We start from the raw sequence: 26,629 nt of genomic DNA on the forward strand, positions 1-26,629 counted from the left end.
AAAGATCTTAAACATTCAGACAAAAATGGGCTTTAGTATAAAGATTGTGGATGAAGTCATACTATATGACAATTGAGGGGGATGTCACGCATCAGTTGCCACTGTTTTTCTTAACTACAGTATCCGAGGGGAAGAGTGCATCCGAGGGTTATTAGAGACCTGGACATCTGCCCAGTGTTTCCTTCACGGTTTCCTAGGAGTCTGCTGACTCCCCCTGCTGTAAATCAAACAGTGCTTTGATTGTACGGGACTTGGTGTCTCCCGGGGCCTCAAAGGGATCACCTCATTACCTGCTCTCTCACAATTCTACTTTCACAGGGTCACCGGCTCAGGGCTCCTGCAAGCTGGTTGGTTCCTGACCTTTGAGTGAGGCCTCAAACTGTGGAGGGGATAGAAAAGGAAGGAAGGGAAGTGGGTGGGTGGGGTGACTGTATATTCCTTTAAAAGGTGTTTTATTCATAAGTGATTTTCTTGAATTACTCCTGAGGGTTGTCTAAGTGAGGGCATAATGAGTGAGGGTTGAGGGGGTAGGAAACTGGGCAGAGAGTAAGGGTGAGCGCACAACGTAGAAAGTAACGAGGGTTCAGTGGGTAAGGGTGTGGGAAGAGCTAGAGGGGTTCTGGCTGTCCCTTATAGCTGTGTGTGTGTATGTGTGTATGCACGCCTCCCCCGGCTGCTCAGACACATTAAGGGAACTAGCGAGCCCTGGTTAAACCTAGTTGTCACTCCGCCAGCAACAAACCAGCACAAAGATTGCCCGGGGCCACCGCGTCATGTAAAACCGGAGCAGGATATTTGTACACCGCCTGGTGACATCTGCAGCCAGAAAGGTGTCCCTGCTTTCACTTTGTCAGCACTCCTCGCTGACTAGGATGAAGTCAAGAGGAGAGAGAGGGAGCATGAATATCTGTCTCTGCTGAAAACCAGTTCCCTTGCTGTCACGAGTCCGGAGTTGCAGCTAGTCAGAGAGCAATCTTGTGGAGAAAGAGCGGGTTGATTATATATTTTGTTTCCCTTCTGGTTCTTGGCCAGCAGGGGCTCCTTTTGTAGTTTGATGACTCCCAGAGTTTGAAAGCAGAGCCCCCCCTCCCCCTCCCTTCCCCTTATTCAAACGGCGGACCAATGTGAGGAACCGGGGCGCCTTCAATGTGTCTTCATGCTGCCGACTGACTTCTCGCATCCTTCCGTCTCTCCTTGTTTTGGTTTGTTTTCTCTCTCTGTGTGCCGGGGACCTCCAGCTGACTGGAGAGGGCAGCAGGAGCCTTTCTCCCCTGTGCTCCGTACCTTGCGGGCGGATCTCCGCCACACGGCTACTCGCTCCCTGCAAACAAGCCTCCCGGATGCTTTGTTCGTACAATTATCAAGGGTTTTATTTCTCTCTCTCTGCAATTAAAATAGCTCCCTTAGAGTTATTTATTTTTTGACCATGACAAAGGTATGCTGAGAAGGAACATGTTCGGATTAAAATCCTCAACGTACTTCTTCACAGGTAAGATCAATTTTAGCTCCTTACCCCAAACTCACCGGGCATTTTAGTTTCGCTGCTTTGAGTTGAGTTTTTAAAAAAACTAATCCCGTTTAAACCAATGATTTCATTAATTCATTTTGTGTTAATGGAATCACGTTCAAATAAGTCTTCGAAACGAATGCAAAACCTGGCACCAACAATGTTGGACGTGTCGTTTGTTTGTCTCGGTTTTATGAGCGTTTGGAGGCAAATGAATCCACAGGCAGTGTACACAATAGCAGCGAGCACTTTATCATCTGTGTGAGAAGAAGGAGGAAGAGAGAGGGGAAAGAAAGCAAATCCCAAGCGGATAGAAAGATGAATGGTTTCGTATGTTAGGTCACTTTATCCCTTCGTTCATTTTCAACAACTTGGTGTGGTTTAAACGCTCCTGTTTGCGCTTGTTTTCTCGAATGCCTAGTTAACTGGAACAGTGCTGTGTATGTGTGTGTATTACCGGTGTCAAAATGGTCATATTTGTGTATTGATGAAATGTATAGTCGCTTAACCTACAGCGTTACTGTGGGTAATACCACCCCCCATTCTAACTGCTGCCTCAAATAGTTCGTACTTTACAACCCTGCTGAGATCAAGGGTTAGGTGACTCCGCAAAACAGCAGATCGATATTAATATTTTAAAAATAACAAATAAAGATCAGATATTTATGTAAAAATTTTGTTTTGGAACATTAATTCAACCTTTCCTCTGCTGAATAGTACCAGCCGTCCTGTCGACGTTGTCAGTACTGTACCTGATTTGTGTATTAGTTTAAACTGCGCTGAGCACATAGATTTAACCTAGAAAGTGGCAGTTTTCCCATCAGAAATGTGAACATGTATGACCTTAGAGAAATCGCTGGCGTACAATGGAGTGGATTTTTTTGTTACAAAATTTATATTACATTTGAGTTGTGACACAGACATTGTACAAATCTCTTCCTGTAGGTCAGTACAGGTTGAATATGTTAAAAGGGAAATGCATTATTAGATTCTTCCTATTCCATGTGGGATTGTTTTCTTACTGAATTTGACTGCTTTAAATGGAACGAGCTGAGAAACCTGCCAGCATCACTGACCTGAACACTTTAACCTGCTTCTGCATAGCTGGGACCCATATTAACAATGATTGAATTGCCCCATCTAACTAGCCATTTATTTATCCTTCAGATGGACTGCAGTGACTGCACTGGAACAAGTCAATCTGTTCAAGTGTGAGAAGAAAATAATATATTCACAAACATGTTCCCACCTTTTAAAATACATCAAAACTGTCTTGTACACAGTCTTAACTGTATGAAATTGCACTTAATTTGTGCAATCTCGTTAATATAGGTAAAGCACTATGGTATTGAGCAATTATTACTGGTTTCCACAGCAACAGTATTTAAAACTGCAATTTGGGATGGCTTGTCTTGTGTGATGGGTCAAAGCATGAAGTACTTTCCTGTAGTGCCTAATTAAGAGGTAAAAAACCCTTTTTCATCCTATTTTTCTTCTAATAGCTTTTGAGCATGTACATTAGTAATGTGTCAGAGCAGTTGAGCAAAGGGTCCAGCTCCATTAGCAAAGGGCTGTAGAATACAAATCCTGGAAAGTGTGATGTGTAAGGTAAAATCTTGATGTTAAGGGAAATAGGTAGGCTGTATCTATCCTAATTAAAGTAATACATGAGGCAGCTGACAAGATGACAGCAAGTACTGTGGCATTATTGTACAGGGAGGAGTGACCTTTCTGCTTTCGTAACTTAATTAAGAACAACACACACAAAAGTACGCTTGCACTTACCATAGTCTTCGTATACCTCATTAAACATGTAGTTGAAAACATATTAACCTCTTAAACGCTGATGGCAATATACTTGCTTCACAGGTTAACAAAATTATATTATATAATTTTAAAATGTGGTCCATTGTTACCCATCGTCTTCCCCCATGTGATTCACTGTAGAGTGTTTCCTTTAGTAGGAGGGCAGGATGATCTCAGTCAGGGGTATCTACTCGGTCACTCTTGATGGTGCTGCATGATTGGTTGACAGCAGGTGCTCTTGTAGGGGTGTATGTCAACTGCATGAGCTCCACTCCGCAGCACAGCTCTTCATCTCATGGTCCAGTAACTCAGTGGCAAACTAATGACTCTCTTGCAGGAGTTACAGGCTAGCTTGGATTCCAGGCAGCCCCAGGACCTCAAATATCTTCATCTAAGTGGGAGGCAGATGTTCTACTGACTGTGCTGCCAGCCATCCTTTGACAAATACACTGGATTGCTTCACTTCTCAAATGTAATAAGCTGGAAACTGGAGCAATCTGTATTTTAGAGGGACAAGAACAAGAGTGTATGAGAGTTGAAAAGTATGTTTTTTTTTCAGCATATGATAATTCTTATCCCATTATAAATTTTACTGAAAAAGGTTCCCCTGGTGACTCAATTGGTCAAAGCACTGCCCAGTGTGGAACTGAGCCTTAAAGATCAGGAAGGTCTTAGTTGTGTGTCGAATAGCAGTATGGGAAGCTACAATTCACTTCTCGTTGCTGTTCACTGACTTCTGTTATAAATGTGTGGCCGGCAGGTGAGGACAGGATCAGGCACACATGAAGAATGGCCACTTTGCCAGGTGTTGGAGGGCAGTCAATACTCGTGAGACATTATCCCGGCATAAGTTAATGCTAGCAGCAGAGGAGGGGAGAAAATTGGCTTAAAGGAGAAAAAATATTACTGAAGACCAGAGAAGAATTAACATTACTCTAACATAGTTAAAACTGCTGTTTGTTCTATTAATAGCACTTAAATCATTTACAACATTGCAGGTAAATTATGTTTCAAACATATTACCACAACATCTGATGTATAAAGCATACCTTTTGCACAGATTTTTATGACCTGCAAACTTGGTGGTGTAACTTATATATTCAACTTTTGGTCACTGACTGGCTCTTGACATAAAGGTCACAGGTATAAACTTTACATTATTGTGAACGGTAATGATGATACCAGTGTGATTTACAGTAAATACAAGTTAATTCTGCCTGTGGATTATAGGGGTTAAATTATAGCGCTTGTACTGTATTTTGGGATTTGAAGCTCTAGTTACTCACAGTAGCCCTGTAATTTACGTTTTCTTGATGTATGAGCATCTTGAAAGATGCCTACCTGACTGCATGGTCCATTACGTGGTATTCAAGTTTTGACAGTGGAGGTCATTTTCAGGAATGTAGGGGTTTCTGTGTTCACACCACCGATTTCTGCCCTTTGCCCTGGACACTAGTTTTGTGATTTGCAAGAGCCATAAGGCAAGGAATAGGTAGCATGAAAATAAAATAAATGATGCATTCTTGACAATCTCTGTTGGAAAAAAAAAGTTATGTCTCCACAATGGACACCATTAGCATTAAATAATTTTAATAGTTAGACCTCTTCAGTTTCTACGTATATACTGGGGAATCTTACTGTAGTTTTAACTGACATTTTGTTTCTTTACATCAATGTTTCTTTAATATTTCCTACATTAGAACTATACTATGTCCAGTTCATTATATCTCCACCCATTTCTGTATTGGAACCAGGTCTTACCCAATTCCTTATCTCTACACCCATTTTATGTATTACTGTACTTCCAATTTATTTCCCCCATTCACTTTTATGCATTAAAGTTGGGCCACCCCTCCATTCATTATCTTCCTCAATGTTTAATGTAGTGAGACTGTACTATTGTGAATTCTTCATCTTTCCCGCTCTTTTTTTTGTATCAGGATTGCTCCAGCCATTTCATTTTCTCCTCATCTTTTGTCCATTGGGAATCTACTTTCTCTAATACTTAACCTCCCCATCTGCTTTGTGCATTATGACTTTTGTTTTAAATTGTGAAACCAATGTGAAGAACAACTGATACCACCAAGGCTGAAAGAGGCAAGTGTGTTGGTGAGATAAATCAAGAAGTACTGATTAGATGATGCCAAGCTTGGACTTTAAAAGCTTGCAGGTGGAAGGGAGGTAATGGATGCTTTTGAGACCCTGGGAAAGAATGAGCTAGAGTAGGAGATGGTGTTATGAATCTTGATTTCAAAACAGGGGAGAGACAAAAAAGGAGGAAGCTTGTGTGAGATGACATATTTGGAACTTCAGAGGATTGTCAGAAGAAATTTTAGAGGTGCACTGGCAATTGTAGTATTGCTAATAGAGAGAGACCATAAATGTTGCGAACAAGAGAGAGAGAGAGATTGGCGTCAGAGGTGAGAGAGAATTGTCAATCCGACAAGGAGCTTTTGTTTTGTATTCTGCCCAGTAGTGCAAGTTAGGTGTTTACAGAACCTCCCAGATATGGGAGCAATATTCATGTCTTGAGACGACTTGGGCCTTAATAGAGTTGTTGCAGGAAAAATAAGGGTTTGGCATGAAAAAGGAAACCTAGGTGTTCCTAATTTGTCATCTTCCAACTCCCTTTTTGTATTAGAGCTGTACTATTCCTAATTATTATTTTCCCATTACCCCTCCTTGAACATGGGACTATATTATGCCTATTCATTATCTTCCAAATGTATTTGTGCATTCAATTTTTTAAAAACTTCACTTTTTGTTTTTAAAGTTCTGATGGAAATCATAGGAACATAGGAAAGTACAGGATGAAAAAGCATTGTTCAATATGCCTCAATTGTCCGCACCCTCAAATATTTCCCTTAAAATTTCCTAAACTATCTGCTGCCAATGCCTCCCTGGATATTCCATTCCACACCCTGAGCTCCCTTTTTGTAATGTATGTAATCTAAACAGTCTGTGCCCCTTCCCTTTTCTAAGTTTGAGCTATGTCCCCTGGTTCTAGAGCTTGTGACAATGTGAACATAGTATCTTGAACACATGAATAATGTCATCAAGCAAATAAACCACCAAGTCTTGTATTTACACTGCCACATAAGTAATATAAAAAATAAAGGATTCTAGTTTAAGACTAAGGGTGGACCATAGTCATTATAATTCTGTGCAGTAAGTTCCTCAGCTGTCGGTCTAATTTCAAAGTCAGTATTTTATAATCCAGACTAAGTTTTAACACTTTAAAAGAATAACATTTTGATATAATTTGAAAATATCTTTATTAAGAGATGATTTTCAGTGCTTTTGAGTTGAGTTGCTCTTGGAGAAGGCATTCTTTCTTATTTTTCTTGTCATTGCAAATAAGTGGAGTACTATCATGAGCAAAATGTGGTTTTGTACCCTCACTCTCCTATCATTTTTCAATAGGAGTATAGCTGGCGTATTATAAATAAGTACCTGAATATGTCTTCTGTGCAAAATGACTTATTTATTTTTCTTAGCTGTAGGCATGAATTCTTTAAAATATGGAAAAAAGGGAGCTTTGACATAGTTGCAGAACATGGATTGAAATCACAACATCCATACACATTGATATATGGGTGATTGCCCCTCTTGGGAACTTGCTGTTTATCTCATTCAATGTATAGACATGCCATTTGGCATCATGCCCACAGCAGTTCCTGGTCTTGGGAAGGCATCAGATGGCAGCTGTGCAGAGCGGATGTGGGCTATAACAAGTGACATCATAGTGATACGTTCTAGTTAATGAATTAAAATAAATCTCCTCATTAGAGCAATTCTTCCACTCTCCCACTTCCCATGGCCTGCATTCATTTTTGAATCAAAGAAAAAAGGCAAAATCCACATGAGGAATTTCAGGTTAGAAAAAGTTTCCAGTTGAAAATTCCTCCTTCCTACTCGCTACTGATATCACAATATTGCATTATAGTAATGCGTAAAGTGCTTGATTATTTTACCAGTTGTTAACTCCTCCATCTTGATTATCACGAACCATGATAATAAGAAAACTGCTAGATCAGTAGTAAATGGAACTTAAAAGACTGGAATTCCAGGGGAAAATTATGGGAAAAGAAAGCCATTCAGTTCATATTAGCTCACCCACCTAGAAAAACCTAAAGGGTGATTTTGAGGGCCGCCACCTGGCAGGAACATAAGAACATAAGAAATAGGAGCAGGAGTAGGCCAATCGGCCCCTCGAGCTTGCTCCGCCATTCAATAAGATCATGACTGATCTGATCCTAACCTCAAACCTAAATTCATGTCCAATTTCCTGCCTGCTCCCCGTAACCCCTAATTCCCTTTACTTCTAGGAAACTGTCTATTTCTGTTTTAAATTTATTTAATGATGTAGCTTCCACAGCTTCCTGGGGCAGCAAATTCCACAGACCTACTACCCTCTGAGTGAAGAAGTTTCTCCTCATCTCAGTTTTGAAAGAGCAGCCCCTTATTCTAAGATTATGCCCCCTAGTTCTAGTTTCCCCCATCCTTGGGAACATCCTTACCGCATCCACCCGATCAAGCCCCTTCACAATCTGAAATGTTTCAATAAGATCGCCTCTCATTCTTCTGAACTCCAATGAGTAGAGTCCCAATCGACTCAACCTCTCCTCGTATGTCCGCCCCCTCATCCCCGGGATTAACCGAGTGAACCTTCTACAGAGTGGAAGAGCCCTGAACATTGAGGCACAGTACTTACTGCCCCCTTCCCATTCCAGATCTGCCCCAGCGCTTCCACCAGGGCGGCCTGTTTCAGAAGGGAGCCTATTTGTAATAAGATAATCGGGATCCTATGACACACGTAGTTCCCCAATGCAATTTTGAGGTACCAATGGGTAGAGTATGAATATTCCTTCCGGCCCCACTAAAATTTTGCCACCAGCTGTTGGCCTATCCGCACAACCCCTCTCCCCCTCCTCTGCCTCGGCTCCGTGGAGGAGCTACCAGGTTTCCCACCTCTTTGACTGGCGAGCTGCCTGTGAACTCTCGTAGCCCTGCCAATTGTAAAAAAAAAATTAGGCCCATCCCTCAAAATGGCTTGTACCTTCCACCGAGGTCAGTGAGTGGGCAGTGCGATCACACCATCTGCTGCCCATCCCTTGTTCACACAAAGCGATAATCTCCCCCCCCCCCCCCCCCCCCCAAATCACAGCATCTAAATCTCTCTTAAAGTACTACAATGTTTTTGCGTCCATTACCCTACTACCACTCTTTGCATGAACAGGAATGCCTTTACAGAGGTCCTAAATTTGCCTTTCACCAGTTTAAACCTATGGCCACCTTGTCCTACTTTCATGGCATATCTTGAAGTAGTGCTCTAGATTTATTTTTTCTGTAGCATTTACACCGGGAAGTTGCTCAGAAGCTTTTCCCATTCCGCTGCTGTAACTTCAGCATAAAGGGAATTTTCGGTGGTGAAACAGGAGAAGCCCTGTAGAGATACCTGACATTACTAGGGGTAAATGGAAATTAAATCAATGGAAATAAAAATCAGGCAGTTTCTACAATGGCCAGCTGATCTGCAATGCCAGTTTTATGCCCGGACTGCAAGTTGAAAGTCTACCCTGTAGTTTATATATCTCTTTAAGATTTTCTTGCATTTGCCTTCTTTCAACAATAAAGAGCCCAATTTCTCCGGTCTTTGCTCACAATGCAATCCTCTGACATTAAAGATCAGCCTCCTTACCCCATAAGAATATCTTTTTTTTAAAAAAAAGGTTCTTACCTTTATCTTAGTAGCCTGTAGCAGTCCCGTTTAGCACTGCTGATTACTCCTGGTGCCAATGGGCAGAGTGTGCACTTTGCACGTTCTGCCCATTGGTACCTCAACATTGCATTGGTGTCCTATGTACATCACAGGACCCCAATTTAGCATTTTGCAAATAGGCTGCTGCCTGAAACAGGCGTGGACCTGGGCCACCCATGTGAAGGCTCCAACGGAAATGACGGCAGCTATAACAGGAGCAGGAATGTGACAACAAGTGGGGCACTGCCACTTGCGGCCCTGTTCCCACCGGGCAAGGTGGTGAAAATTGGCCTCCGTATTCAAGGTATGGTCTGACCAGAGTACTGTACGGTTCTAGCTTATAGTAATTCAGCATTCTGTTTGCTTTGTTCATTGTTGCTCTACATTGACTGACTATGTTAAGTGCCAAACCCACTAACAGCACTAGATCTTTTTCAATTGTATAGTTCAACACAGAGTACATTTGTCACCCATTTTATTCTTCCAGTGTACAGTACCTTGCACTTATCCATACTAAATTTCATCTACCACTGTTCAATCCATTTACAGACTAAATCCAGCTCCTTTTGTGCATCTTTTTGTCTCGACTACTCCAGCACCCTCCCCCAACCCCCCCACCCCAGTTTAATGACTTCAATATTGACCAAATTGTATTAACTCTCTGAAAGTAAGTTGCTGATGTAAGTTAGAAAAAGTAAGGGCCATTATATCATTTCATGGAGCACTCCGCTCAGTATTTCTCGCCACCCCAACATCACTTCCCACCAAGCACCAACGCCTTGCTTTCGTTGACCCAATTTTGCTTGTCCAACATCCAGTATTGGATGAGCAGAAATTTCCTCCTATTAAATATTGGGAAGACTTCGGTCCCTGCCACAAACTCCATTCCCTAGCCACCGACTCCGTCCCTCTCCCTGGCCACTGTCTGAGGCTGAACAAGACTGTTCGCAACCTTGGTGTCCTATTTAATCCTGAGCTGAGCTTCCAACCCCATATCCTCTCCCATCACCAAGACAGCCTACTTCCACCTCCGTAACATCGCCCGTCTCCGCCCCTGCCTCATCTCATCTGCTGCTGAAACACTCATCCATGCCTTTGTTACCTCTATTCCAGTGCTCTCCTGGCCAACCTCCCACCTTGCACCCTCTGTAAACTTGAGCACATCCAAAACTGTGCTGCCCATATCCCAACTTGCACCAAGTCCCATTCACCCATCACCCCTGTGCTTGCTAACCTACATTAGCTCCCGGTCTGGCAAAGCCTCGATCTTAAAATTCTCAAACTTGTTTTCAAATCCCTCTATGGCCTCGACCCTCTCTAATCTCTGCAGCCTCTTCCCGAGATCTCTGCGCTCCTCTAATTCTGGCCTCTTGTGCATCCCTGATTTTCTTCACTCCACTATTGGCAGCCATGCCCTCAGCTGCCTAGGCCCTAAGCTATGGAATTCCCTCCTTAAACTTTTCTGCCTTTGTACTTCTCCTCCTTTTCAGACAGGCCTTAAAACCTACCTCTTTGACCAAGCTTTTTGTCACATGTGGCTCGGTGTCAAATTTTGTTTGATAATGCTCCTGTGAAGCACCTTGAGTCGTTTTACTACATTAAAGATGCTATATAAACGCAAAGTTGTTGTTGTTGACCCAATTTTTTATTGATAGCCAAGCTTGCTTTGAATTCCTACTGCTTTGAGCTTATGTAGCAGCCCTTCATGAGGAAGGTTGGCCATAGGTTAAGGCACGCCATGTCCTAAGGCTTTCCACAGCTCATTGGAATGTTACTTCCTCAAACAGGTCAAGGATTTACATGATATTTCCCTTCTGAAGCCTGTTGGCTGCTATTTACAGTACATAATGGGCCGGATTTTTCTGTGAAAATAATGGTGAGGTTAACAGCATTAGCTGGGAAGGTCTCACTGTATTGAAATAAGCTAACAGGGTACTCGTAATCATAAAAGGTGTGTTTAACTACGCAAGTGCGCTCGCCGGCAGGTCCTGCACGTGCGCAGTTAACTGCGAAAATCCGGAAGTTGCTGTTTGAGATGCACTGCCCCTCGTAAGCTGCGCGAAGACAGCATCTTACCATCTGGCTCCCCATTCAAATGTATTCAACAGCGTGAAGTTCCTGTACTGCCATCGTAGATACGGACTAAACTCACCACAATAGGTTAGAGCTTGTCCACTCCAGTGTAAGTACCCTTTTAACAGCGTGATAAGTACTAATTACTGCCAAACAACCCCACTGGCACTGAAAATTAACTTTTACAAGTGTAGAGTTTCATTCCTTCAGCTTTTAAATATTTTGGAGATTTTCGAAAACATTTAAATAATTTTTTAAAACTTTTTCTTACTGTTTCCCTCTCTTTCTGTACCTGATTTGACATTCAATTCACCATTCTACACTTCCTGGTTCAGACTCTGCAGTGCTCATCAACGATTCTTCAATCTGTGGTTAAGGAGATACACAGCTGCTTGCCCTGTTCACACAGGTCCCAGATGCCCTGTAGAGGGTGCCGTGCCGCTTGGATCTTTAATTTACAGTAACTTGCCATGCACAACCACATTGAAAGTGTAAGGGCAAGTGCAAGTCTAATGAATGGCTGGAGCCGTTTATTCACCATTCACAGCAAAATCCGTTGCGTTGGCTTCAAATCTGCTTTTGATCAGTTTTATTACTTTGCCAGTTTTTGATAGAAGACCATGGGTCTGTAATTGCTTGGGTCTGTTTTCCCACCATTTGTGATTATAAGTACTGTGTTAGCTTATTTCAATATAGTGAGACCTTCCCAGCACAAATCAACTCCCTTATGTTGATGGTCAGTGTTCAGAAATCCCCACATCTCTCTTAGTATCCCTGGGATAAGTACTATCATTCCTAGGGGTTTGCTTGTTTAGAACAGTCCCTGTATGCAATCTGGGTCACTTACTATTACTGAATTGAGCTGAGAGCTGGCTCTTTCACACAATAATGATAGCGTGACATTTAGGAAATTGCTGTTTTACAAGATAAAGGATACGTTTTCTTGGCACCTTAGAGATAACCATATGCTAAAGCTTAACAAAAAGGAGTGCAACTGTGATGTGGTCAATGTTGAGTTGGATGGCAATACCCATGGAAACCAGTGACGTAACCAAACCACAGCCAGTGATAGAACTTGTTTTGTACTTGTGTTTTGAGGCTTCAGTTTTGTTTCATTTATTACTAAATTAAGCCATTTCCTTAAAACACTATCCCAGTGTTGAACAAAAAAAAACTACTCAGAACATTGTGTTCTCTAATCCCTGGAGATCTAACTGTTGCTGTACTAAACTGAGTTGAGTGATTATCGGAAGTGAGTTAATTACCTCTATTGTATGGTCACTATTAAATTTAGCCTATTTCTAGACCTAGACTCCGACTACCATGCAAAATCCTAGATGAGAACAGGGAACAGGAGCAAGACCTGTGTAAACTTTACCAAGAAATGTCAGCATGCTTTCTGTATCTCCTGTCTGTGTAGTAGATTTTTATGCCTGTTTATTAAAGTTATCCCCACTCCACTTTACATTCATAATTTTTACCTCCACCTGCTAAGTTTCCGCTAACACTCTCCTGCAGTTGGCCGCCAACAGGAACTTTGAGGTGGGGGAATCTCTCTGCAGATTTTCTTCTTCCCTCTTGTGGGGAAACATAACATCTTCCCCAGTGGCATGAGTCTCAATCGGGAATCTGCCATGTGGGAATTGTGGGCATATCCTACCACTCTATGACACACAGTGCTACTCCACTATGCCACCAAGGGACTTTTGAAATGCTGAGTGTACAGGGGGAGTTTTAACCTCCACCTCCACCCCCTCCCCCAACAACAGGTGGGAGAGGGTAGTGGGGGTGGGTTAAAATTAAAAATCGCATACCCCAACCTATCTGTACTCGCCTGCCGCCATTTTTATGGCAGTGGTTTGTGACCCATGTCTGTGTTTCTCTCTCGAGAGGCGGGACAGTTCATTATAATATTTAAATCAGGCTCCCACAGTGCAGTTGGGAGCCTTATTTAAATTTAACGCTGGCTGGCTGGGTTTCCCAGGGCTCAGGAAACCCGGCAGCTAAATGGAGACGGGAACAGCCGGATCCAGCAGATAAGTGCTTTTTATAGCACTGCTTGTGAGCCAGGAGGAGCAGGAGTGCTTCCCTTGGCCCCTCAAGCAAACCTTATGCTGCGATCGGCCGACGCCCCGCCCCGCCCCAGCCCAAACCCGAGATCCCAAGCCTTATGCCCCATGCTTTTTGCCAACCCCTCCCTTCAACCTGCAATCATTCCCAATTGGCAGGGACCGTCCCCAACGGTCCCCGGCTGCGGCCTTCTACCGCAGGTTTTCCTGCCGGCCAGCCTGTGAATCTAGCTGGTTGCCGGGCAGGAAACAGAATTTAAAAAATGATAATGGTCCTGCCATTAAATTTGGCAGGACTTCATTCCGGGATTTCCGGGTTTTCCCCCCCGCAAACATGCTCCCCCGCTCCCTTCCCGCCTCCCCGTAAATATCAGGGCATACATATCTATTTGGCTGCTGCACAGTATATTCTATCAGCGAATATGGTATTGCTTTTTTCAAAATTCCTGCTGTGTTGCAGTTATTTACTGTTCAACGGTAGCACTGGGTTTGGACTTTTCAGGGTCAAAGGTTAGACAGCTTTTTGTGCTTGTTGTTGGTAGATGCTTGACCTGCTGACATTCTCTTATTTTTATTGGTGGGGATAATGGCAGCTTGGTGGTTAGCCAGGTGTCAGTAATATTTCCTGGAGTAATATATAACACTAGTTATCCTGATGAAAGTTCCAAATGGAAGAGATACTAAAAGTTCAAAGTGAGGTTTGAATAAATCGTGTTTGTGGTAAATTACTTATTTGGCTATTGTTGTAAAGCAAACAACTATAATCTGGTACACAAGAATTTAATTGTTTTAGCTTTGTTTATCACTTTCAGAATCATGACGGCTTCAGCATTTTTTTTGTGCTTTGGGATGTTTTCCACCCCCAAAAATGTAGAAGATGCAGTAGCAGTATTTACATCTTTCCGTTTATTCAAAGAATGTTGTTAATAAATACTCTATCTTGTGTTCTTTATTCTCTGCACCGCTTATAAAGAATTCTGGGCTGACTCATTAATTCAAACTCACTGATCACCAAAAAAAATTAAATTAACAGAAAAATAATGAGAAACATACAACACAGAGACCTTTGACTCTGTTTGGTCTCAGACTGGTAAAACTGCTGCAACACACAACAATGCTAACACTGAAATGTATATTTGGTGTTTCATTTATTAGTTGTGCAGCTGACCTGTGCACAGCTGAGAAATGTAATCTGAATGAGCTGGAGTTCATTCAGGCTAATGCTTTACAATTCATAATACAACACATTGAACCGGGTGAAAACACCAGTCTTGTGAGAATGCTAAGTTGTTTACCCAAAGGGTATTCGAGTTGTGGAATAATTTACCATGGAAGGCTATTGAAGCTGATAGTACAATTGGATTCAAGAGACAATTAGGTCTCAGAAGGGATTGGTGCAAAGACAGGGAGTGTAGAGTTAATCTTTAAAGTAAGAATAGGCTTGTTAGATTAATGGAACATTCCTATTCCTAAAATTTATTAACCTTTTATTTTCTTGTTCTATTTGTACAAGTTTTTTCATTGCCCTGTAATTTGTGGAAAAAAACTAGGGCTTGAAATTACACTGTAGGATACTAATGTGTGAATGCTTAACATGATTATATGAAATTCCTCTCTGCTATTTTCAAACAGGCTAGCACCTTGACTAAATAGCAGAGAAAGGAATTCCAGGCAGTTGTGTTAAGCTTTCGTGTGTTAGTATCCAGTAGTATAATTTCAGGACCATAGATTTGAAACCGCTTTCTGCCCAGGAGCTGCATTGGGAGGCCCGGTCCATTTTAATGGCCGGGCCTTATTAACATTGCCCAACATGTGCAGTTTGCCGGCTTTAGGCCTGCAAAAATTGGGTGGCCCAGAGGCCACCAGGCCAGGAGTCGGGTAAGTCACAGTGGGGTTCGGGAGGGGGGAGGGAAACAGAGAACGGCTGCAGCCCAAACTTTATTCATGTGGCCCGGAGGTGCACGGCCAATCCTCTGGCCCTACAGAGATAAGTTTTAAACTTACATGATGGGGCCTCCACTGGGTATCCGGTTTTTATTGAGCAGAGTGTCCATGTCGGACATTATAATTACATCATGGGACTCCGATTTACATTTATTCATGAAGTTCCCACCTAAAGTCAGGAGAATATCTCAACCGCCCAAGAAAACAGCGACGTTAAAATGGCTGTGGGGCGGGTAAAGAGTGGTATGTCCATTGCTTGGATTTCAACTCCTGTTCTACCTTGCTTCCATCAGGCGGAAGGAGTTAAAATTCCCCTTTTGCATTCAGTATCTCTAAGTTCAAAATGTGCCGACTGTTATAAGTTTACACCTGCAGCAAACAACACAATTTTAATAATGCACAGGTAATGTTGTGCACCCATAGTTACATATTGATCAGTACCTCTTTGCTCAGCCAGCTCATCACAGGCCTTTTCTTTCAGGAATCAAGAGATGCCGAAAAGGAACTTGTATGTATTTATACAAAATAATAATGAGTGTCCTAGGATTATCTATAGACATGTTTGCAGTTTGTTAATGTTGGCACAAAACCAATGTGGTACCAAAAGATGTTTATAATTCACCCCAATGTCACAGTGAGCCTTTGGCTTAGTGATAGCATTCCTGCCTCTGAGTCAGAGAGTTCAAACCCCATTCCAGACAGTCCTGACGAGTGGAGTCCGGAGCTCCGGCTCTGAATTCTGCGTTGACATCCAGTGGGATTCTTGCATCCGGTGGGTGTGGGTTTGCCTCCCCTCATCATAAGGGTTTTGGGAGCCCATAAAACCCTCTCGCTGTATAGGACTAACCCCTCTATCACCTGGTGTAAAGATGGTTAGGACCATGGAAGGAGCGTTCATGTTGTGACCATTAATCAGTCTGTGAATCCTTCCACTACTCTACACTATTCTCCAAGGGAAGAATATGAAAACAGTAACAACCCCAATATCTACTATTCCATTTATAATATGATTGTAACAAACCTTTCTGTTTGTTTGTATTGGAATGCTATCATAAATAGGACTGTATATTTTTTCATACCATGTGTGGTTGCACAGATTCCGTATAAGGTCCCACAAAAATAATGTTTTAAAAAATTACTACACAACTATTGGATACTCCTTTCTAAAATCACCAGCAATATGCATATGATTCCAAAGCAATAAGGTGCACACCTATGTCAGTGAGAAACACGAGTATGTACATGTGCACTAACAACATTCAGCATTTGCTCTTTGTCTAGGTTTGATTTATTATATTTTTTATTAAGTCCGTGCATAACCCATGAAATCTGTCTTTTTCCAACTGTGCAAAGAATGTGACATTTGACCGAAAATCCTGTATAGCTCTGGTCACGAGATATGTTTGAAAAATCATTATAACCATAAGTAGATAGAGCTAAATGTTCCTTTATTTAAAAAATATATATTCTTAAGTCAAGGATATGTGAGACTGTATTTGATCACTGAACCCGTTATAAGAACACAAGCTTTTATAACACATCAATGCCCACTCTCCCAGCCAAAACAGTCTCTCGGGTTCAATAATGTATCTAGCAATGTCTCTAAATAGTTAATTAATTGCTTCAGTAATCCAATGGAATGATTGATTATCGCAATAATTAGTAATGCTCTACATTAGGATTATTTTTTACTGATTTACTTTTGCCTAGATAACAACATGCAGTACATCTGAGACATCTGTGAGGAATCTGTGGTGCAAGAAGTGTGATCAGTTCCTTCAATTATTACAGGAGAGGTATAAGACTGTCAAAAAAAGCTTTGAAAAATGTAGTTAGGATTGTAACTTAATCACATGCAATCCTTGTTGATCTTCAATAAATGGTTTCCGTTTTTGCAAAGTGCAAATGGAAAATTGATTCTCAAAAAAATATTTTGCTTATCAAATTCTTGCTGGGCTGTAACAGTCGATTTGTCATTTGCAGCAGTCTGTACTAGGAAGAATGTGTCATAACTTGTCATCATTGATGAAAGGGACCGTATTTCCGTGAAACACCCCTAAAAAAAAAAGCTGGTGCTTTCTTTGTGTAATAAGCAGCATCACTGATGGCTTGGCAATGCCTGTAGGCATATTGGAGATATCACAAAACCCCCCAAAAACATGCCGCATTAAATGGAAATATAGAATCACAGAGCAGCAAGTTTTCCAGTGTTTTTTTTTCCAAGTGCCTATAGAGAAAACTTTATGCAGGATCTAAAATTATGAGTCAATCTCCAATAATGGCGCACATGGGGAATCAAGACCAGGTGTAGTCTTCAGGTGAAATGAGAAGAAGCCAGGTGATATTTGGACCAAGACAAGACCCTATTTTAAAGTTGTACAGTCTGTCTTTATTTTTATATTTCAATTATAAATTCCTGTGTCTACATTTATAATGGGAACTGCATACGTAACCTTGTCACTCTGTAATTATACTTTCTGCTAATGGTGATACTAGTGCCACCTTTGGGGGGTGTGATCGCAGTGTGATAAGTTTAATAAAGTTTTCAATATAAATGTGGACATAGAATAAATAAAGTTGACAGGCAGATATAGAGTGGACAAAAAAGCTCTATGTGTCAGGGATATCTGGAAGAGAAGTTGATTTTGTGGGGGGTAGAAAACTGGGATAGTATTAGGTTAAAAGAAGAGGCTTATAATGTTGCCAAGAAGAGTAATAAGCCTGAGGACTGGGAGAGTTTTAGAAACCAGCAAAGGATGACCAAAAAATTGATAGAGGGAGAAAACAGAATAGGAGAGTAAACTAGCAAGAAATATAAAATCAGATTGTAAGTGCTTCTACAAGCATATAAAAAGGAAGAGAGTAGCGAAAGTAAATGTGTGTCCCTTAGAGGCTGAGACAGGATAAATTATAATGGGGAATAAGGAAATGGCAGAGACTTTGAACAGATGTTTTTTGTCTGTCTTCACAGTAGAACACACAAAAAACATATCAGAAATAGTGGGGAACCAAGGGTCTATGAGAGTGAGGAACTGAAAGTAATTAATATTAGTAAAGGAAAAGTAATGGAGAAATTAATGGGACTAAAAGCCAACAAATCCCCTGGTCCTGATGGCCTACCTCCTAGGGTTCCAAAAGAGGTGGCTGCACAGATAGTGGATGCATTGGTTTTGATCATCCAAAATTCCCTAGATTCTAGAACAGTCCCAGTGGATTGGAAGGTAACAAATGTAACACCACTATTCAAGAAAGGAGGGAGAGAGAAAACAGGGAACTACAGGCCAGTTAGCCTGACATCAGTCGTCGGGAAAATGCTGGAATCCATTTTTAAGGACGTGGTAACAGGGCACTTAGAAAATCATAATATGATTATGTAGAGTCAATATGGTTTTATGAAAGGGAAATCGTTTTTGACAAATCTATTAGAGTTTTTTTGAGGGTGTAACCAGGCAGGGTAGATAAAGGGGAACCAGTGGATGGAGTATATTTGAATTTTCAAAAGGCATTCGATAAGATGCCATACAAAAGGTTGTTACACAAGATAAGGGCTCATGGGGTAGGGGGTAATATAATAGCATGGATAGAGGATTGATTAACCGACAGAAAACAGAGTAGAAATACACGGGTCATTTTCAGGTTGGCAGGCTGTAACTAGTGGGGTGTTGCAAGGATCAGTGCTTGGGCCTCAGCTATTTACAATCTATATTAATGACTTGGACGAAGGGACTGAGCATAATGTATCCGAGTTGGCTGACGATACAAAACTAGGTGGGAAAGTAAGCTGTGAGGAGGACACAAAGGGGCCGATTTTCGGATGATGGAACGGGTGCATTCGGGGTGGGGGGGGCTTAGAAAATCCCTAAAATCTGGAGTGGGTTTGGAGCCCGGCTCCAACCTGCTGACTTCCGGGATCCCCAGTGATGCGTCCGGGTGCATGCACGTCTTCCGAATATGGCAGTCCCACCAGCAATTAAAGCCGGCGGGATGATAATTTGCATAGTTTCTCCGATAGTTGAGGTACTTGAACTACTTGATTGACTAGGCATTTTGGAAGGGGTGCAATTTTGAAGGCTCCTCAATGTGTTTTCCGTGCTGTGGGAAACACTCCCTGTTGTAGCAGATGTGTTTCAGCCAGCAGCCCTTGACGTTCAACGGCATTACCATCGGCGAAAACCCCATCATCAACATCCTGGGGGTCACCATTGACCAGAAACTTAACTCAACTGGCCACATAAATGCTGTATCAACAAGAGCAGGTCAGAGGCTGGGTATTCTGTGGCGAGTGACTCACCTCCTGACTCCCCAAAGCCTTTCCACCATCTACAAGGCACAAGTCAGGAGTGTGATGGAATACTCTCCACTTGCCTGGATGAGTGCAGCTCCAACAACACTCAAGAAGCTCGACACCATCCAGGACAAAGCAGCCTGCTTGAATGGCACCCCATCCTAACATTCACTCCCTTCACCAACGGCGCACTGTGGCTGCAATGTGTACCATCCACAGGATACACTGCAGCAACTCGCCAAGGCTTCTTCGACAGCACCTCCCAAACCCGTGACCTCTACCACCTAGAAGAACAAAGGCAGCAGACACATGGGAACAACACCACCTGCACGTTCCCTTCCAAGCCACACACCATCCCGACTTGGAAATATATCGCTGTTCCTTCATCATCGCTGGGTCAAAATCCTGAACTCCCTACCTAACGGCACTGTGGGAGAACTTTCACCACACGGACTGCAGCGGTTCAAGAAAGCGGCTCACCACCACCTTCTCAAGGGCAATTAGGGATGGGGAATAAATGCTGGCCTCGCCTGCGATGCCAGATCCCATGAACGAATGGAAAAAAAAGCCAATGGGAGATGCAAATTCTTATTTGATAGATGGGGCGAAAACCTCATTTATTGCAGCAGGGCACTCTCACTTCAGACAAAGTTTTGGCTGCAAGACCTTTGTGTTTTCACTCAAAATTCTTACTTTCCACCTAAAACCCTGCTGTGCAAACATATTTACCTACTTTGCAGACCCCCTCAAATTCACGACGTCAGGATGGGGCGCCATGTCTGCATTCTCCACTTCATCCAAGGACGAGCAACATCACCAGCCTCGCCAGGCACGGCATCCGCCTCCACCTCCTGGAGCTCCACAACACAGTGCTGTAACACAGTGCTGTGCCACAGGCACCTGTACAAGAGCGCGGAGGGCAACAACAGTGAGAACAACGTCGCAGGAGGCACTACCCTCACAACAGGGTCTACGGACCACGGCTCAGCTTCCTGAATCTCTCTGAGGAGCAGTGCATAAGGAGACTCAGAGTCAGTTGCCAGGTGGTCGCAGACATCTGCAGCCTCCTTCATGCTGAGCTGCTCCCGGCTGGGCTGAGCAGAATCTCCTTACCGGTCGCTGTCAAAGTCACCACTGCCCTCAACTTCTTTACCTCCGGATCATTCCAGGGTGCCACCAGGGACATTGCCGGGATCTCTGTCGTCTGCACACAAGTGCATAAGGCAGGTCACCGATGGCTTGTTTCACAGGGCCTCGCGCTATGTCAACTTCCCCATGGACGACCTCAATCAGACAGAGAGGGCAGTGGGATTCCATGCTGTGGCTGGTTACCCACGGGTGCAGGGTGGAATTGATTGCACCCATATAGCAATACGTGCACCTCCACACGAGCCAGGACTGCTCATTAACAGGAAGGGGTATCACTCCATCAACACTCAGCTCATCTGTGACCATCGCAAGAGATTCCTTCACTTGTGCGCCAGATACCCTGGCAGCTGCTGCAATTACTTCATCCTCCGGGAGTCCAAAGTCCTGCCCCTCTTCCACGCACTAAACAACCGCAAGGGCTGGCTCCTCTGGTACAAGGGATACCCCCTGCACACGTGGCTCATGACACCTCTGAGGAACCCCACCACCAAGCAACAACGTCGATACGACAGCCACATCGCTACTAGGTCTAAAATTGAGCATGCTATTGGGCTGCTCAAGATGTGCTTCAGGTGCCTTGACGGTTCTGGGGAGTGAACATAAGAACATAAGAAATAGGAGCAGGAGTAGGCCAATCGGCCCCTCGAGCCTGCTCCGCCATTCAATAAGATTATGGCTGATCTGATCCTAACCTCAAATCTAAATTCATGTCCAATTTCCTGCCCGCTCCCCGTAACCCCTAATTCCCTTTACTTCTAGGAAACTGTCTATTTCTGTTTTAAATTTATTTAATGATGTAGCTTCCACAGCTTCCTGGGGCAGCAAATTCCACAGACCTACTACCCTCTGAGTGAAGAAGTTTCTCCTCATCTCAGTTTTGAAAGAGCAGCCCCTTATTCTAAGATTATGCCCCCTAGTTCTAGTTTCACCCATCCTTGGGAACATCCTTACCGCATCCACCTGATCAAGCCCCTTCACAATCTTATATGTTTCAATAAGATCGCCTCTCATTCTTCTGAACTCCAATGAGTAGAGTCCCAATCTACTCAACCTCTCCTCATATGTCTGCCCCCTCATCCCCGGGATTAACCGAGTGAACTTTCTTTGTACTGCCTCGAGAGCAAGTATGTCTTTTCTTAAGTATGGACACCAAAACTGTATGCAGTATTCCAGGTGCGGTCTCACCAATACCTTATATAACTGCAGCAATACTTCCCTGTTTTTATATTCCATCCCCCTAGCAATAAAAGCCAACATTCCGTTGGCCTTCTTGATCACCTGCTGCACCTGCATACTAACTTTTTGATTTTCTTGCACCAGATCCCTTTGTACTGCAGTACTTTCCAGTTTCACGCCATTAAGATAATAACTTGCTCTCTGATTTTTCCTGCCAAAGTGCATAACCTCACATTTTCCAATATTGTATTGCATCTGCCAAATCTCTGCCCACTCACCCAGCCTGTCTATATCCCCTTGTAGGTTTTTTATGTCCTCCTCACTCTCTACTTTCCCTCACATCTTTGTATCATCTGCAAACTTTGATATGTTACACTCGGTCCCCTCCTCCAAATCGTTAATATAGATTGTAAAGAGTTGGGGACCCAGCACCGACCCCTGCGGAACACCACTGGCCACTGGTTGCCAGTCCGAGAATGAACCATTTATCCCAACTCTCTGCTTCCTGTTAGATAACCAATCCTCCACCCATGCCAGAATATTACCCCCAATCCAGTGATTCTTAATCTTGAGCAATAATCTTTTATGTGGCACCTTGTCGAATGCCTTCTGGAAATCTAAATACACTACGTCCACTGGTTCCCCTTTATCCACCCTGTACGTTATGTCCTCAAAGAACTCAAGCAAATTTGTCAGACATGACTTCCCCTTCGTAAAGCCATGCTGACTTTGTCCTATTAAATTATGTTTATCCAAATGTTCCGCTACTGTCTCCTTAATAATAGACTCAAATTTTACCCACCACAGATGTTAGGCTAACTGGTCTATAATTTCCAGCCTTCTGCCTACTACCCTTTTAAAAAAAGGGTGTTACATTAGCAGTTTTCCAATCTGCCGGGACCTTTGCCGAGTCCAGAGAATTTTGGAAAATTATTACCAAAGCATCCACAATCCCTACTGCCACTTCCCTCAAGACCCTAGGATGTAAGCCATCAGGTCCAGGGGATTTATCCACCTTGAGTCCCATTAATTTACTGAGTACCAATTCCTTTGTGATTTTAATCGTATTTAGCTCCTCCCCCCGCCCCCCCCCCCCCGGCAGAGCCCCCTGTTTGTCCAGTGTTGGGATATTCTTAGTGTCCTCTACCGTAAAGACTGAAACAAAATATTTGTTCAGCATTTTTGCCATCTCCATGTTTCCCACCATTAATTTCCCGGTCTCATCCTCGAAGGGACCTACGTTTGCCTTAGCCACCCTTTTTCTTTTTATATAACTGTAGAAACTCTTGCTATCTGTTTGTATATTTTTTGCTAATTTATTTTCATAATCTATCTTCCCTTTCTTAATCAATCCTTTCGTTACTTTTTGCTGTCTTTTGAAGACTTCCCAATCTTCTATCCTCCCACTAAGTTTGGCTACCATATATGTCCTTGTTTTTAGTCGGATACTATCCTTAATTTCTTTACTTAGCCACGGATGGCTGTCATTTCTTTTACACCCTTTTTTTCTCAGTGGAATATATATTTTTTGAAAGTTGTAAAATAACTCCTTGAATGAACACCACTGCTCATGTACCGTCTTACCCTTTAATCTATTTTCCCAGTCCACTTTAATCAATTCCGCTCTCATACCATCATAGTCTCCTTTATTCAAGCTCAGTACGCTTGTTTGAGAACCAACCTTCTCACCCTCTAATTGGATATGGAATGTAACCATGTTATGGTCACTCATTCCAAGGGGATCCTTAACTAGGACATTATTAATTAATCCTGGCTCATTACACAGGACCAGGTGCAAGGTTGCTTGCCCCCTTGTAGGATCAGTTACATACTGCTCAAGAAATCCATCCCTAATACACTCAATAAACTCTTCCTCAAGGCTGCCCTGCCCAATTTGATTTGTCCAGTTAATATGATAGTTAACATCCCCCATAATTATCGCTGTTCCCTTATTACATGCCCTGACTATTTCCTGATTAATACTTCTTCCAGCAGAGTTGCAACTATTAGGAGGCCTATATACTACGCCCACTAGTGTTTTTTTCCCCTTATTATTCCTTATCTCTACCCAAACTGTTTCATTACCCTGATCCTTTGTCCCAATATCATTTCTCTGTATTACAGTGATTCCTTCCTTTATTAACATAGCCACCCCACCTCCCCTTCCTTCCTGCCTGTCCTTCCTGATTGTTAAATACCCTGGCATATTTAATTCCCAGTCGTTGTCACCCTGCAGCCATGTTTCTGTAATGGCCACAAGATCATACCCATACGTAGTTATTTGTGCCGTTAACTCGTCCATTTTGTTACGAATGCTATGTGCATTCAGATAAAGAACTTTCAAATATGTTTTGTGACACTTAGTTCCTGCTTTTTCCTTTTTTAACACTTTACCTTTTACTCCATACCTTCTGTCCCTTCCTGACATGCTTTCCTATGTCTCCCTGCTCAGGTTCCCAACCCCCTGCCACAGCTTTGATGCTGGGTTAATCGCCTTACGCCTTCTACTTTTTATTTTATCTGTCGTGTCCAAAGTACACTTTCTTTCCGCTGCTCTACGCTTTTCCCTTTCACTTGTTCTTGAACAACTGTTTGTACTATTTGTATTGTAGATTTCCCCTGGGTCTTCCCCTCTCTTGCTGCTCTCAACTTTATTCCCTTCTGACTCCCCGCTCAGGTTCCCATCCCCCTGCCACTCTAGTTTAAACCTTCCCCAACAGCACTAGCAAACACCCCCGCGAGGACATTGGTCCCGGTTCTGCTCGGGTGTAACCCGTCACGCTTGTACAGGTCCCATCTTCCCCAGAACCGGTCCCAATGTCCCAGGAATCTAAATCCCTCCCTCCTACACCATCCCTGCAGCCACGCATTTCATCCCGTCTATTCTCCTATTCCTATACTCACTAGCACGTGGCACCGGTAGTGCTTCAATACGCACCAGATAGAGTGGGACGCATTATAGTTGTGTGTTGTGCCCTGCACAACAGAGAGGGGTGCCGCTTGAGGAGGCCCTATCCACATCTGCCACCCACATTGAGGAGGAGGAGCAGGAGCAACCTATGGGCATAACATCGGCTCACTTGGCTGCTCATGAGGCCAGGGAGTAACTGATATGCTAATGGTTCTCCTAACATCAGACAGTGTGAAGAGTCCAGTTCTCACCACCTGGATAGAGCAGCGGCCACAACAGCACTGCCCCCCCCTGCCTCCCCCCAAATCCCTGCACAAAACAGTCTTGCAACTACACATACGCCCACTGAAGAGTGATCCAGTGGGTGGGCGTTCATGGTAAACCTCGTGAAAGGGCCTTATTACACAAGCCAGTCAAGCACGGCCAAGACGTGGCAGTAGTGGTGACAATAATAATATTTAATGTGCGTTTAACAAAAAGCAAATATAAATTTTAAAAAACTTGACCAACCGTCAAACACCCTTGTGCATCCCCTTTGTGCTTACAAAATCTTCGTCCTTCGTCTTTCGCTTCCGACTACTTCTACGTGGTGCATCCCCTGTGGCTGCAGCAGAGGTAGTGGCAGGTTGCTCTTGTTCATGCCCTGACTGATTAGATGCTTTGGGCCTACGCCCTCTGTGTTTCAGTGCCCGTGAAGGCTCCTCCAAAGACTGCTCCACCTGTGCAGGGGCAGACTCGGCCACCTGGAGAGGAGGCAGCATTGCGGGTACTGGTTGAAAGGGGGGCAACGGGTGAGACGTGGGGCGCTTTGAATGGTGTCCCCACTTCCGTGTCTCCTTTCGCCATCATCCCTCCCCTGGGCCAGGCCCATACCACTCCTACTACTCTGCTGGACAACAGTTTGGAGGACATGTGTGAAGCCTTGTAAGGCCAGTGCCAGAGTATCTGCCTGCCTGCTTAAGGCGGCAGAATGTTGTTCATCCTGAGTCCAAAGGGCCATTGTCGGGGCCTGAATGTACTCATTTGTGACTCATGCTTGAAGCTCCATGGAGGCTAGCCTTCCCTCCATTGCAGACATTCCCACATTTACCCGCAACACTATCTCAGAGATGCCCTTACATCCCTGTGACAGTATCTCGGAGATGCCCTCCCTTACCTGTGCCACCATTCCACTCATGCAGGAGTTGGACTCCTCCATCCTCTGCGCGATTGTGGAGAGTGCGCGTGGTACCTGTTCCAGCACCTCGCAAATGTGCTACTGCCCCTCGATCATTCTCCTTTTAAAGGATGGCCCCCAGGGTTCAGTATCTGTGTCCAGCTGAGCAGAGCCTGGAGAGGAGACGCCCGCCAACGTGGACTCTCCACAGCTGCCCCTGCCACCGGTGTCTGCTCGTGCTCACGTGTGTGATAACTCACCATGTGCGACCCCAACTAACTGTGGACGGGTACCCACAGAGGTGTGTGTATCTGTGCTGGTGGATGGCTTGCTCAGATGTGACGGTGCCCCCTCAGAGGCCGGAAGGTCCTCTGAGGAATCATCCTCCGCTGTCACAGCGGTCGCTGAAGGCAATATTAAGCATGATGACAGATGTTGAGGTGCTGAAGATGGCAAGGCATGTTAACATCAATTGATGAGAGTATGAGACAGAGCCATGACATTGTATGAGGATTGGGTTGAGTGGCAGTGGTAGGATGAGTACTGGGGAGATGAGGAAGTGCAGGTAAGTTGAGGATGAGCTTTGAGTGGGTGTGAGGAGTGATGTGATAGAGAAGTGTTGGCAGCGCAGAATGAGTTGAGGGGTGGGGGCGATGATGTGGAAGACGGAATGTAGGAGAATGAGTAAGTGTACTCACTTTGGCTGACCTAGTTAGGTCATTGAAGCGCTTCCTGCACTGGATCCATGTGCGGGAGATGTTGCTGCTGCTGGTGACCTCCTCTGCCACCTCG

At 43.6% G+C, this 26,629-nt stretch overlaps 1 protein-coding gene across 1 annotated transcript in view; it reads left to right on the forward strand.

Annotated features, from left to right (window-relative positions):
* The first annotated feature begins 982 nt into the window (after window positions 1–982).
* Window positions 983–26,629, forward strand: part of LOC137335711 (genetic suppressor element 1-like) — a 193,652-nt gene continuing 168,005 nt past the window's right edge. Inside the window, exon 1 of the mRNA XM_068001011.1 lies at window positions 983–1,489. Coding sequence (XP_067857112.1) covers window positions 1,438–1,489 — 52 coding nt within the window. The 5' untranslated portion in view covers window positions 983–1,437. The remainder of the gene's footprint in view (window positions 1,490–26,629) is intronic.

This window comes from Heptranchias perlo, chromosome 2 (assembly GCF_035084215.1).
Source record: "Heptranchias perlo isolate sHepPer1 chromosome 2, sHepPer1.hap1, whole genome shotgun sequence".
In the NCBI taxonomy this organism is placed as follows: domain Eukaryota; kingdom Metazoa; phylum Chordata; class Chondrichthyes; order Hexanchiformes; family Hexanchidae; genus Heptranchias; species Heptranchias perlo.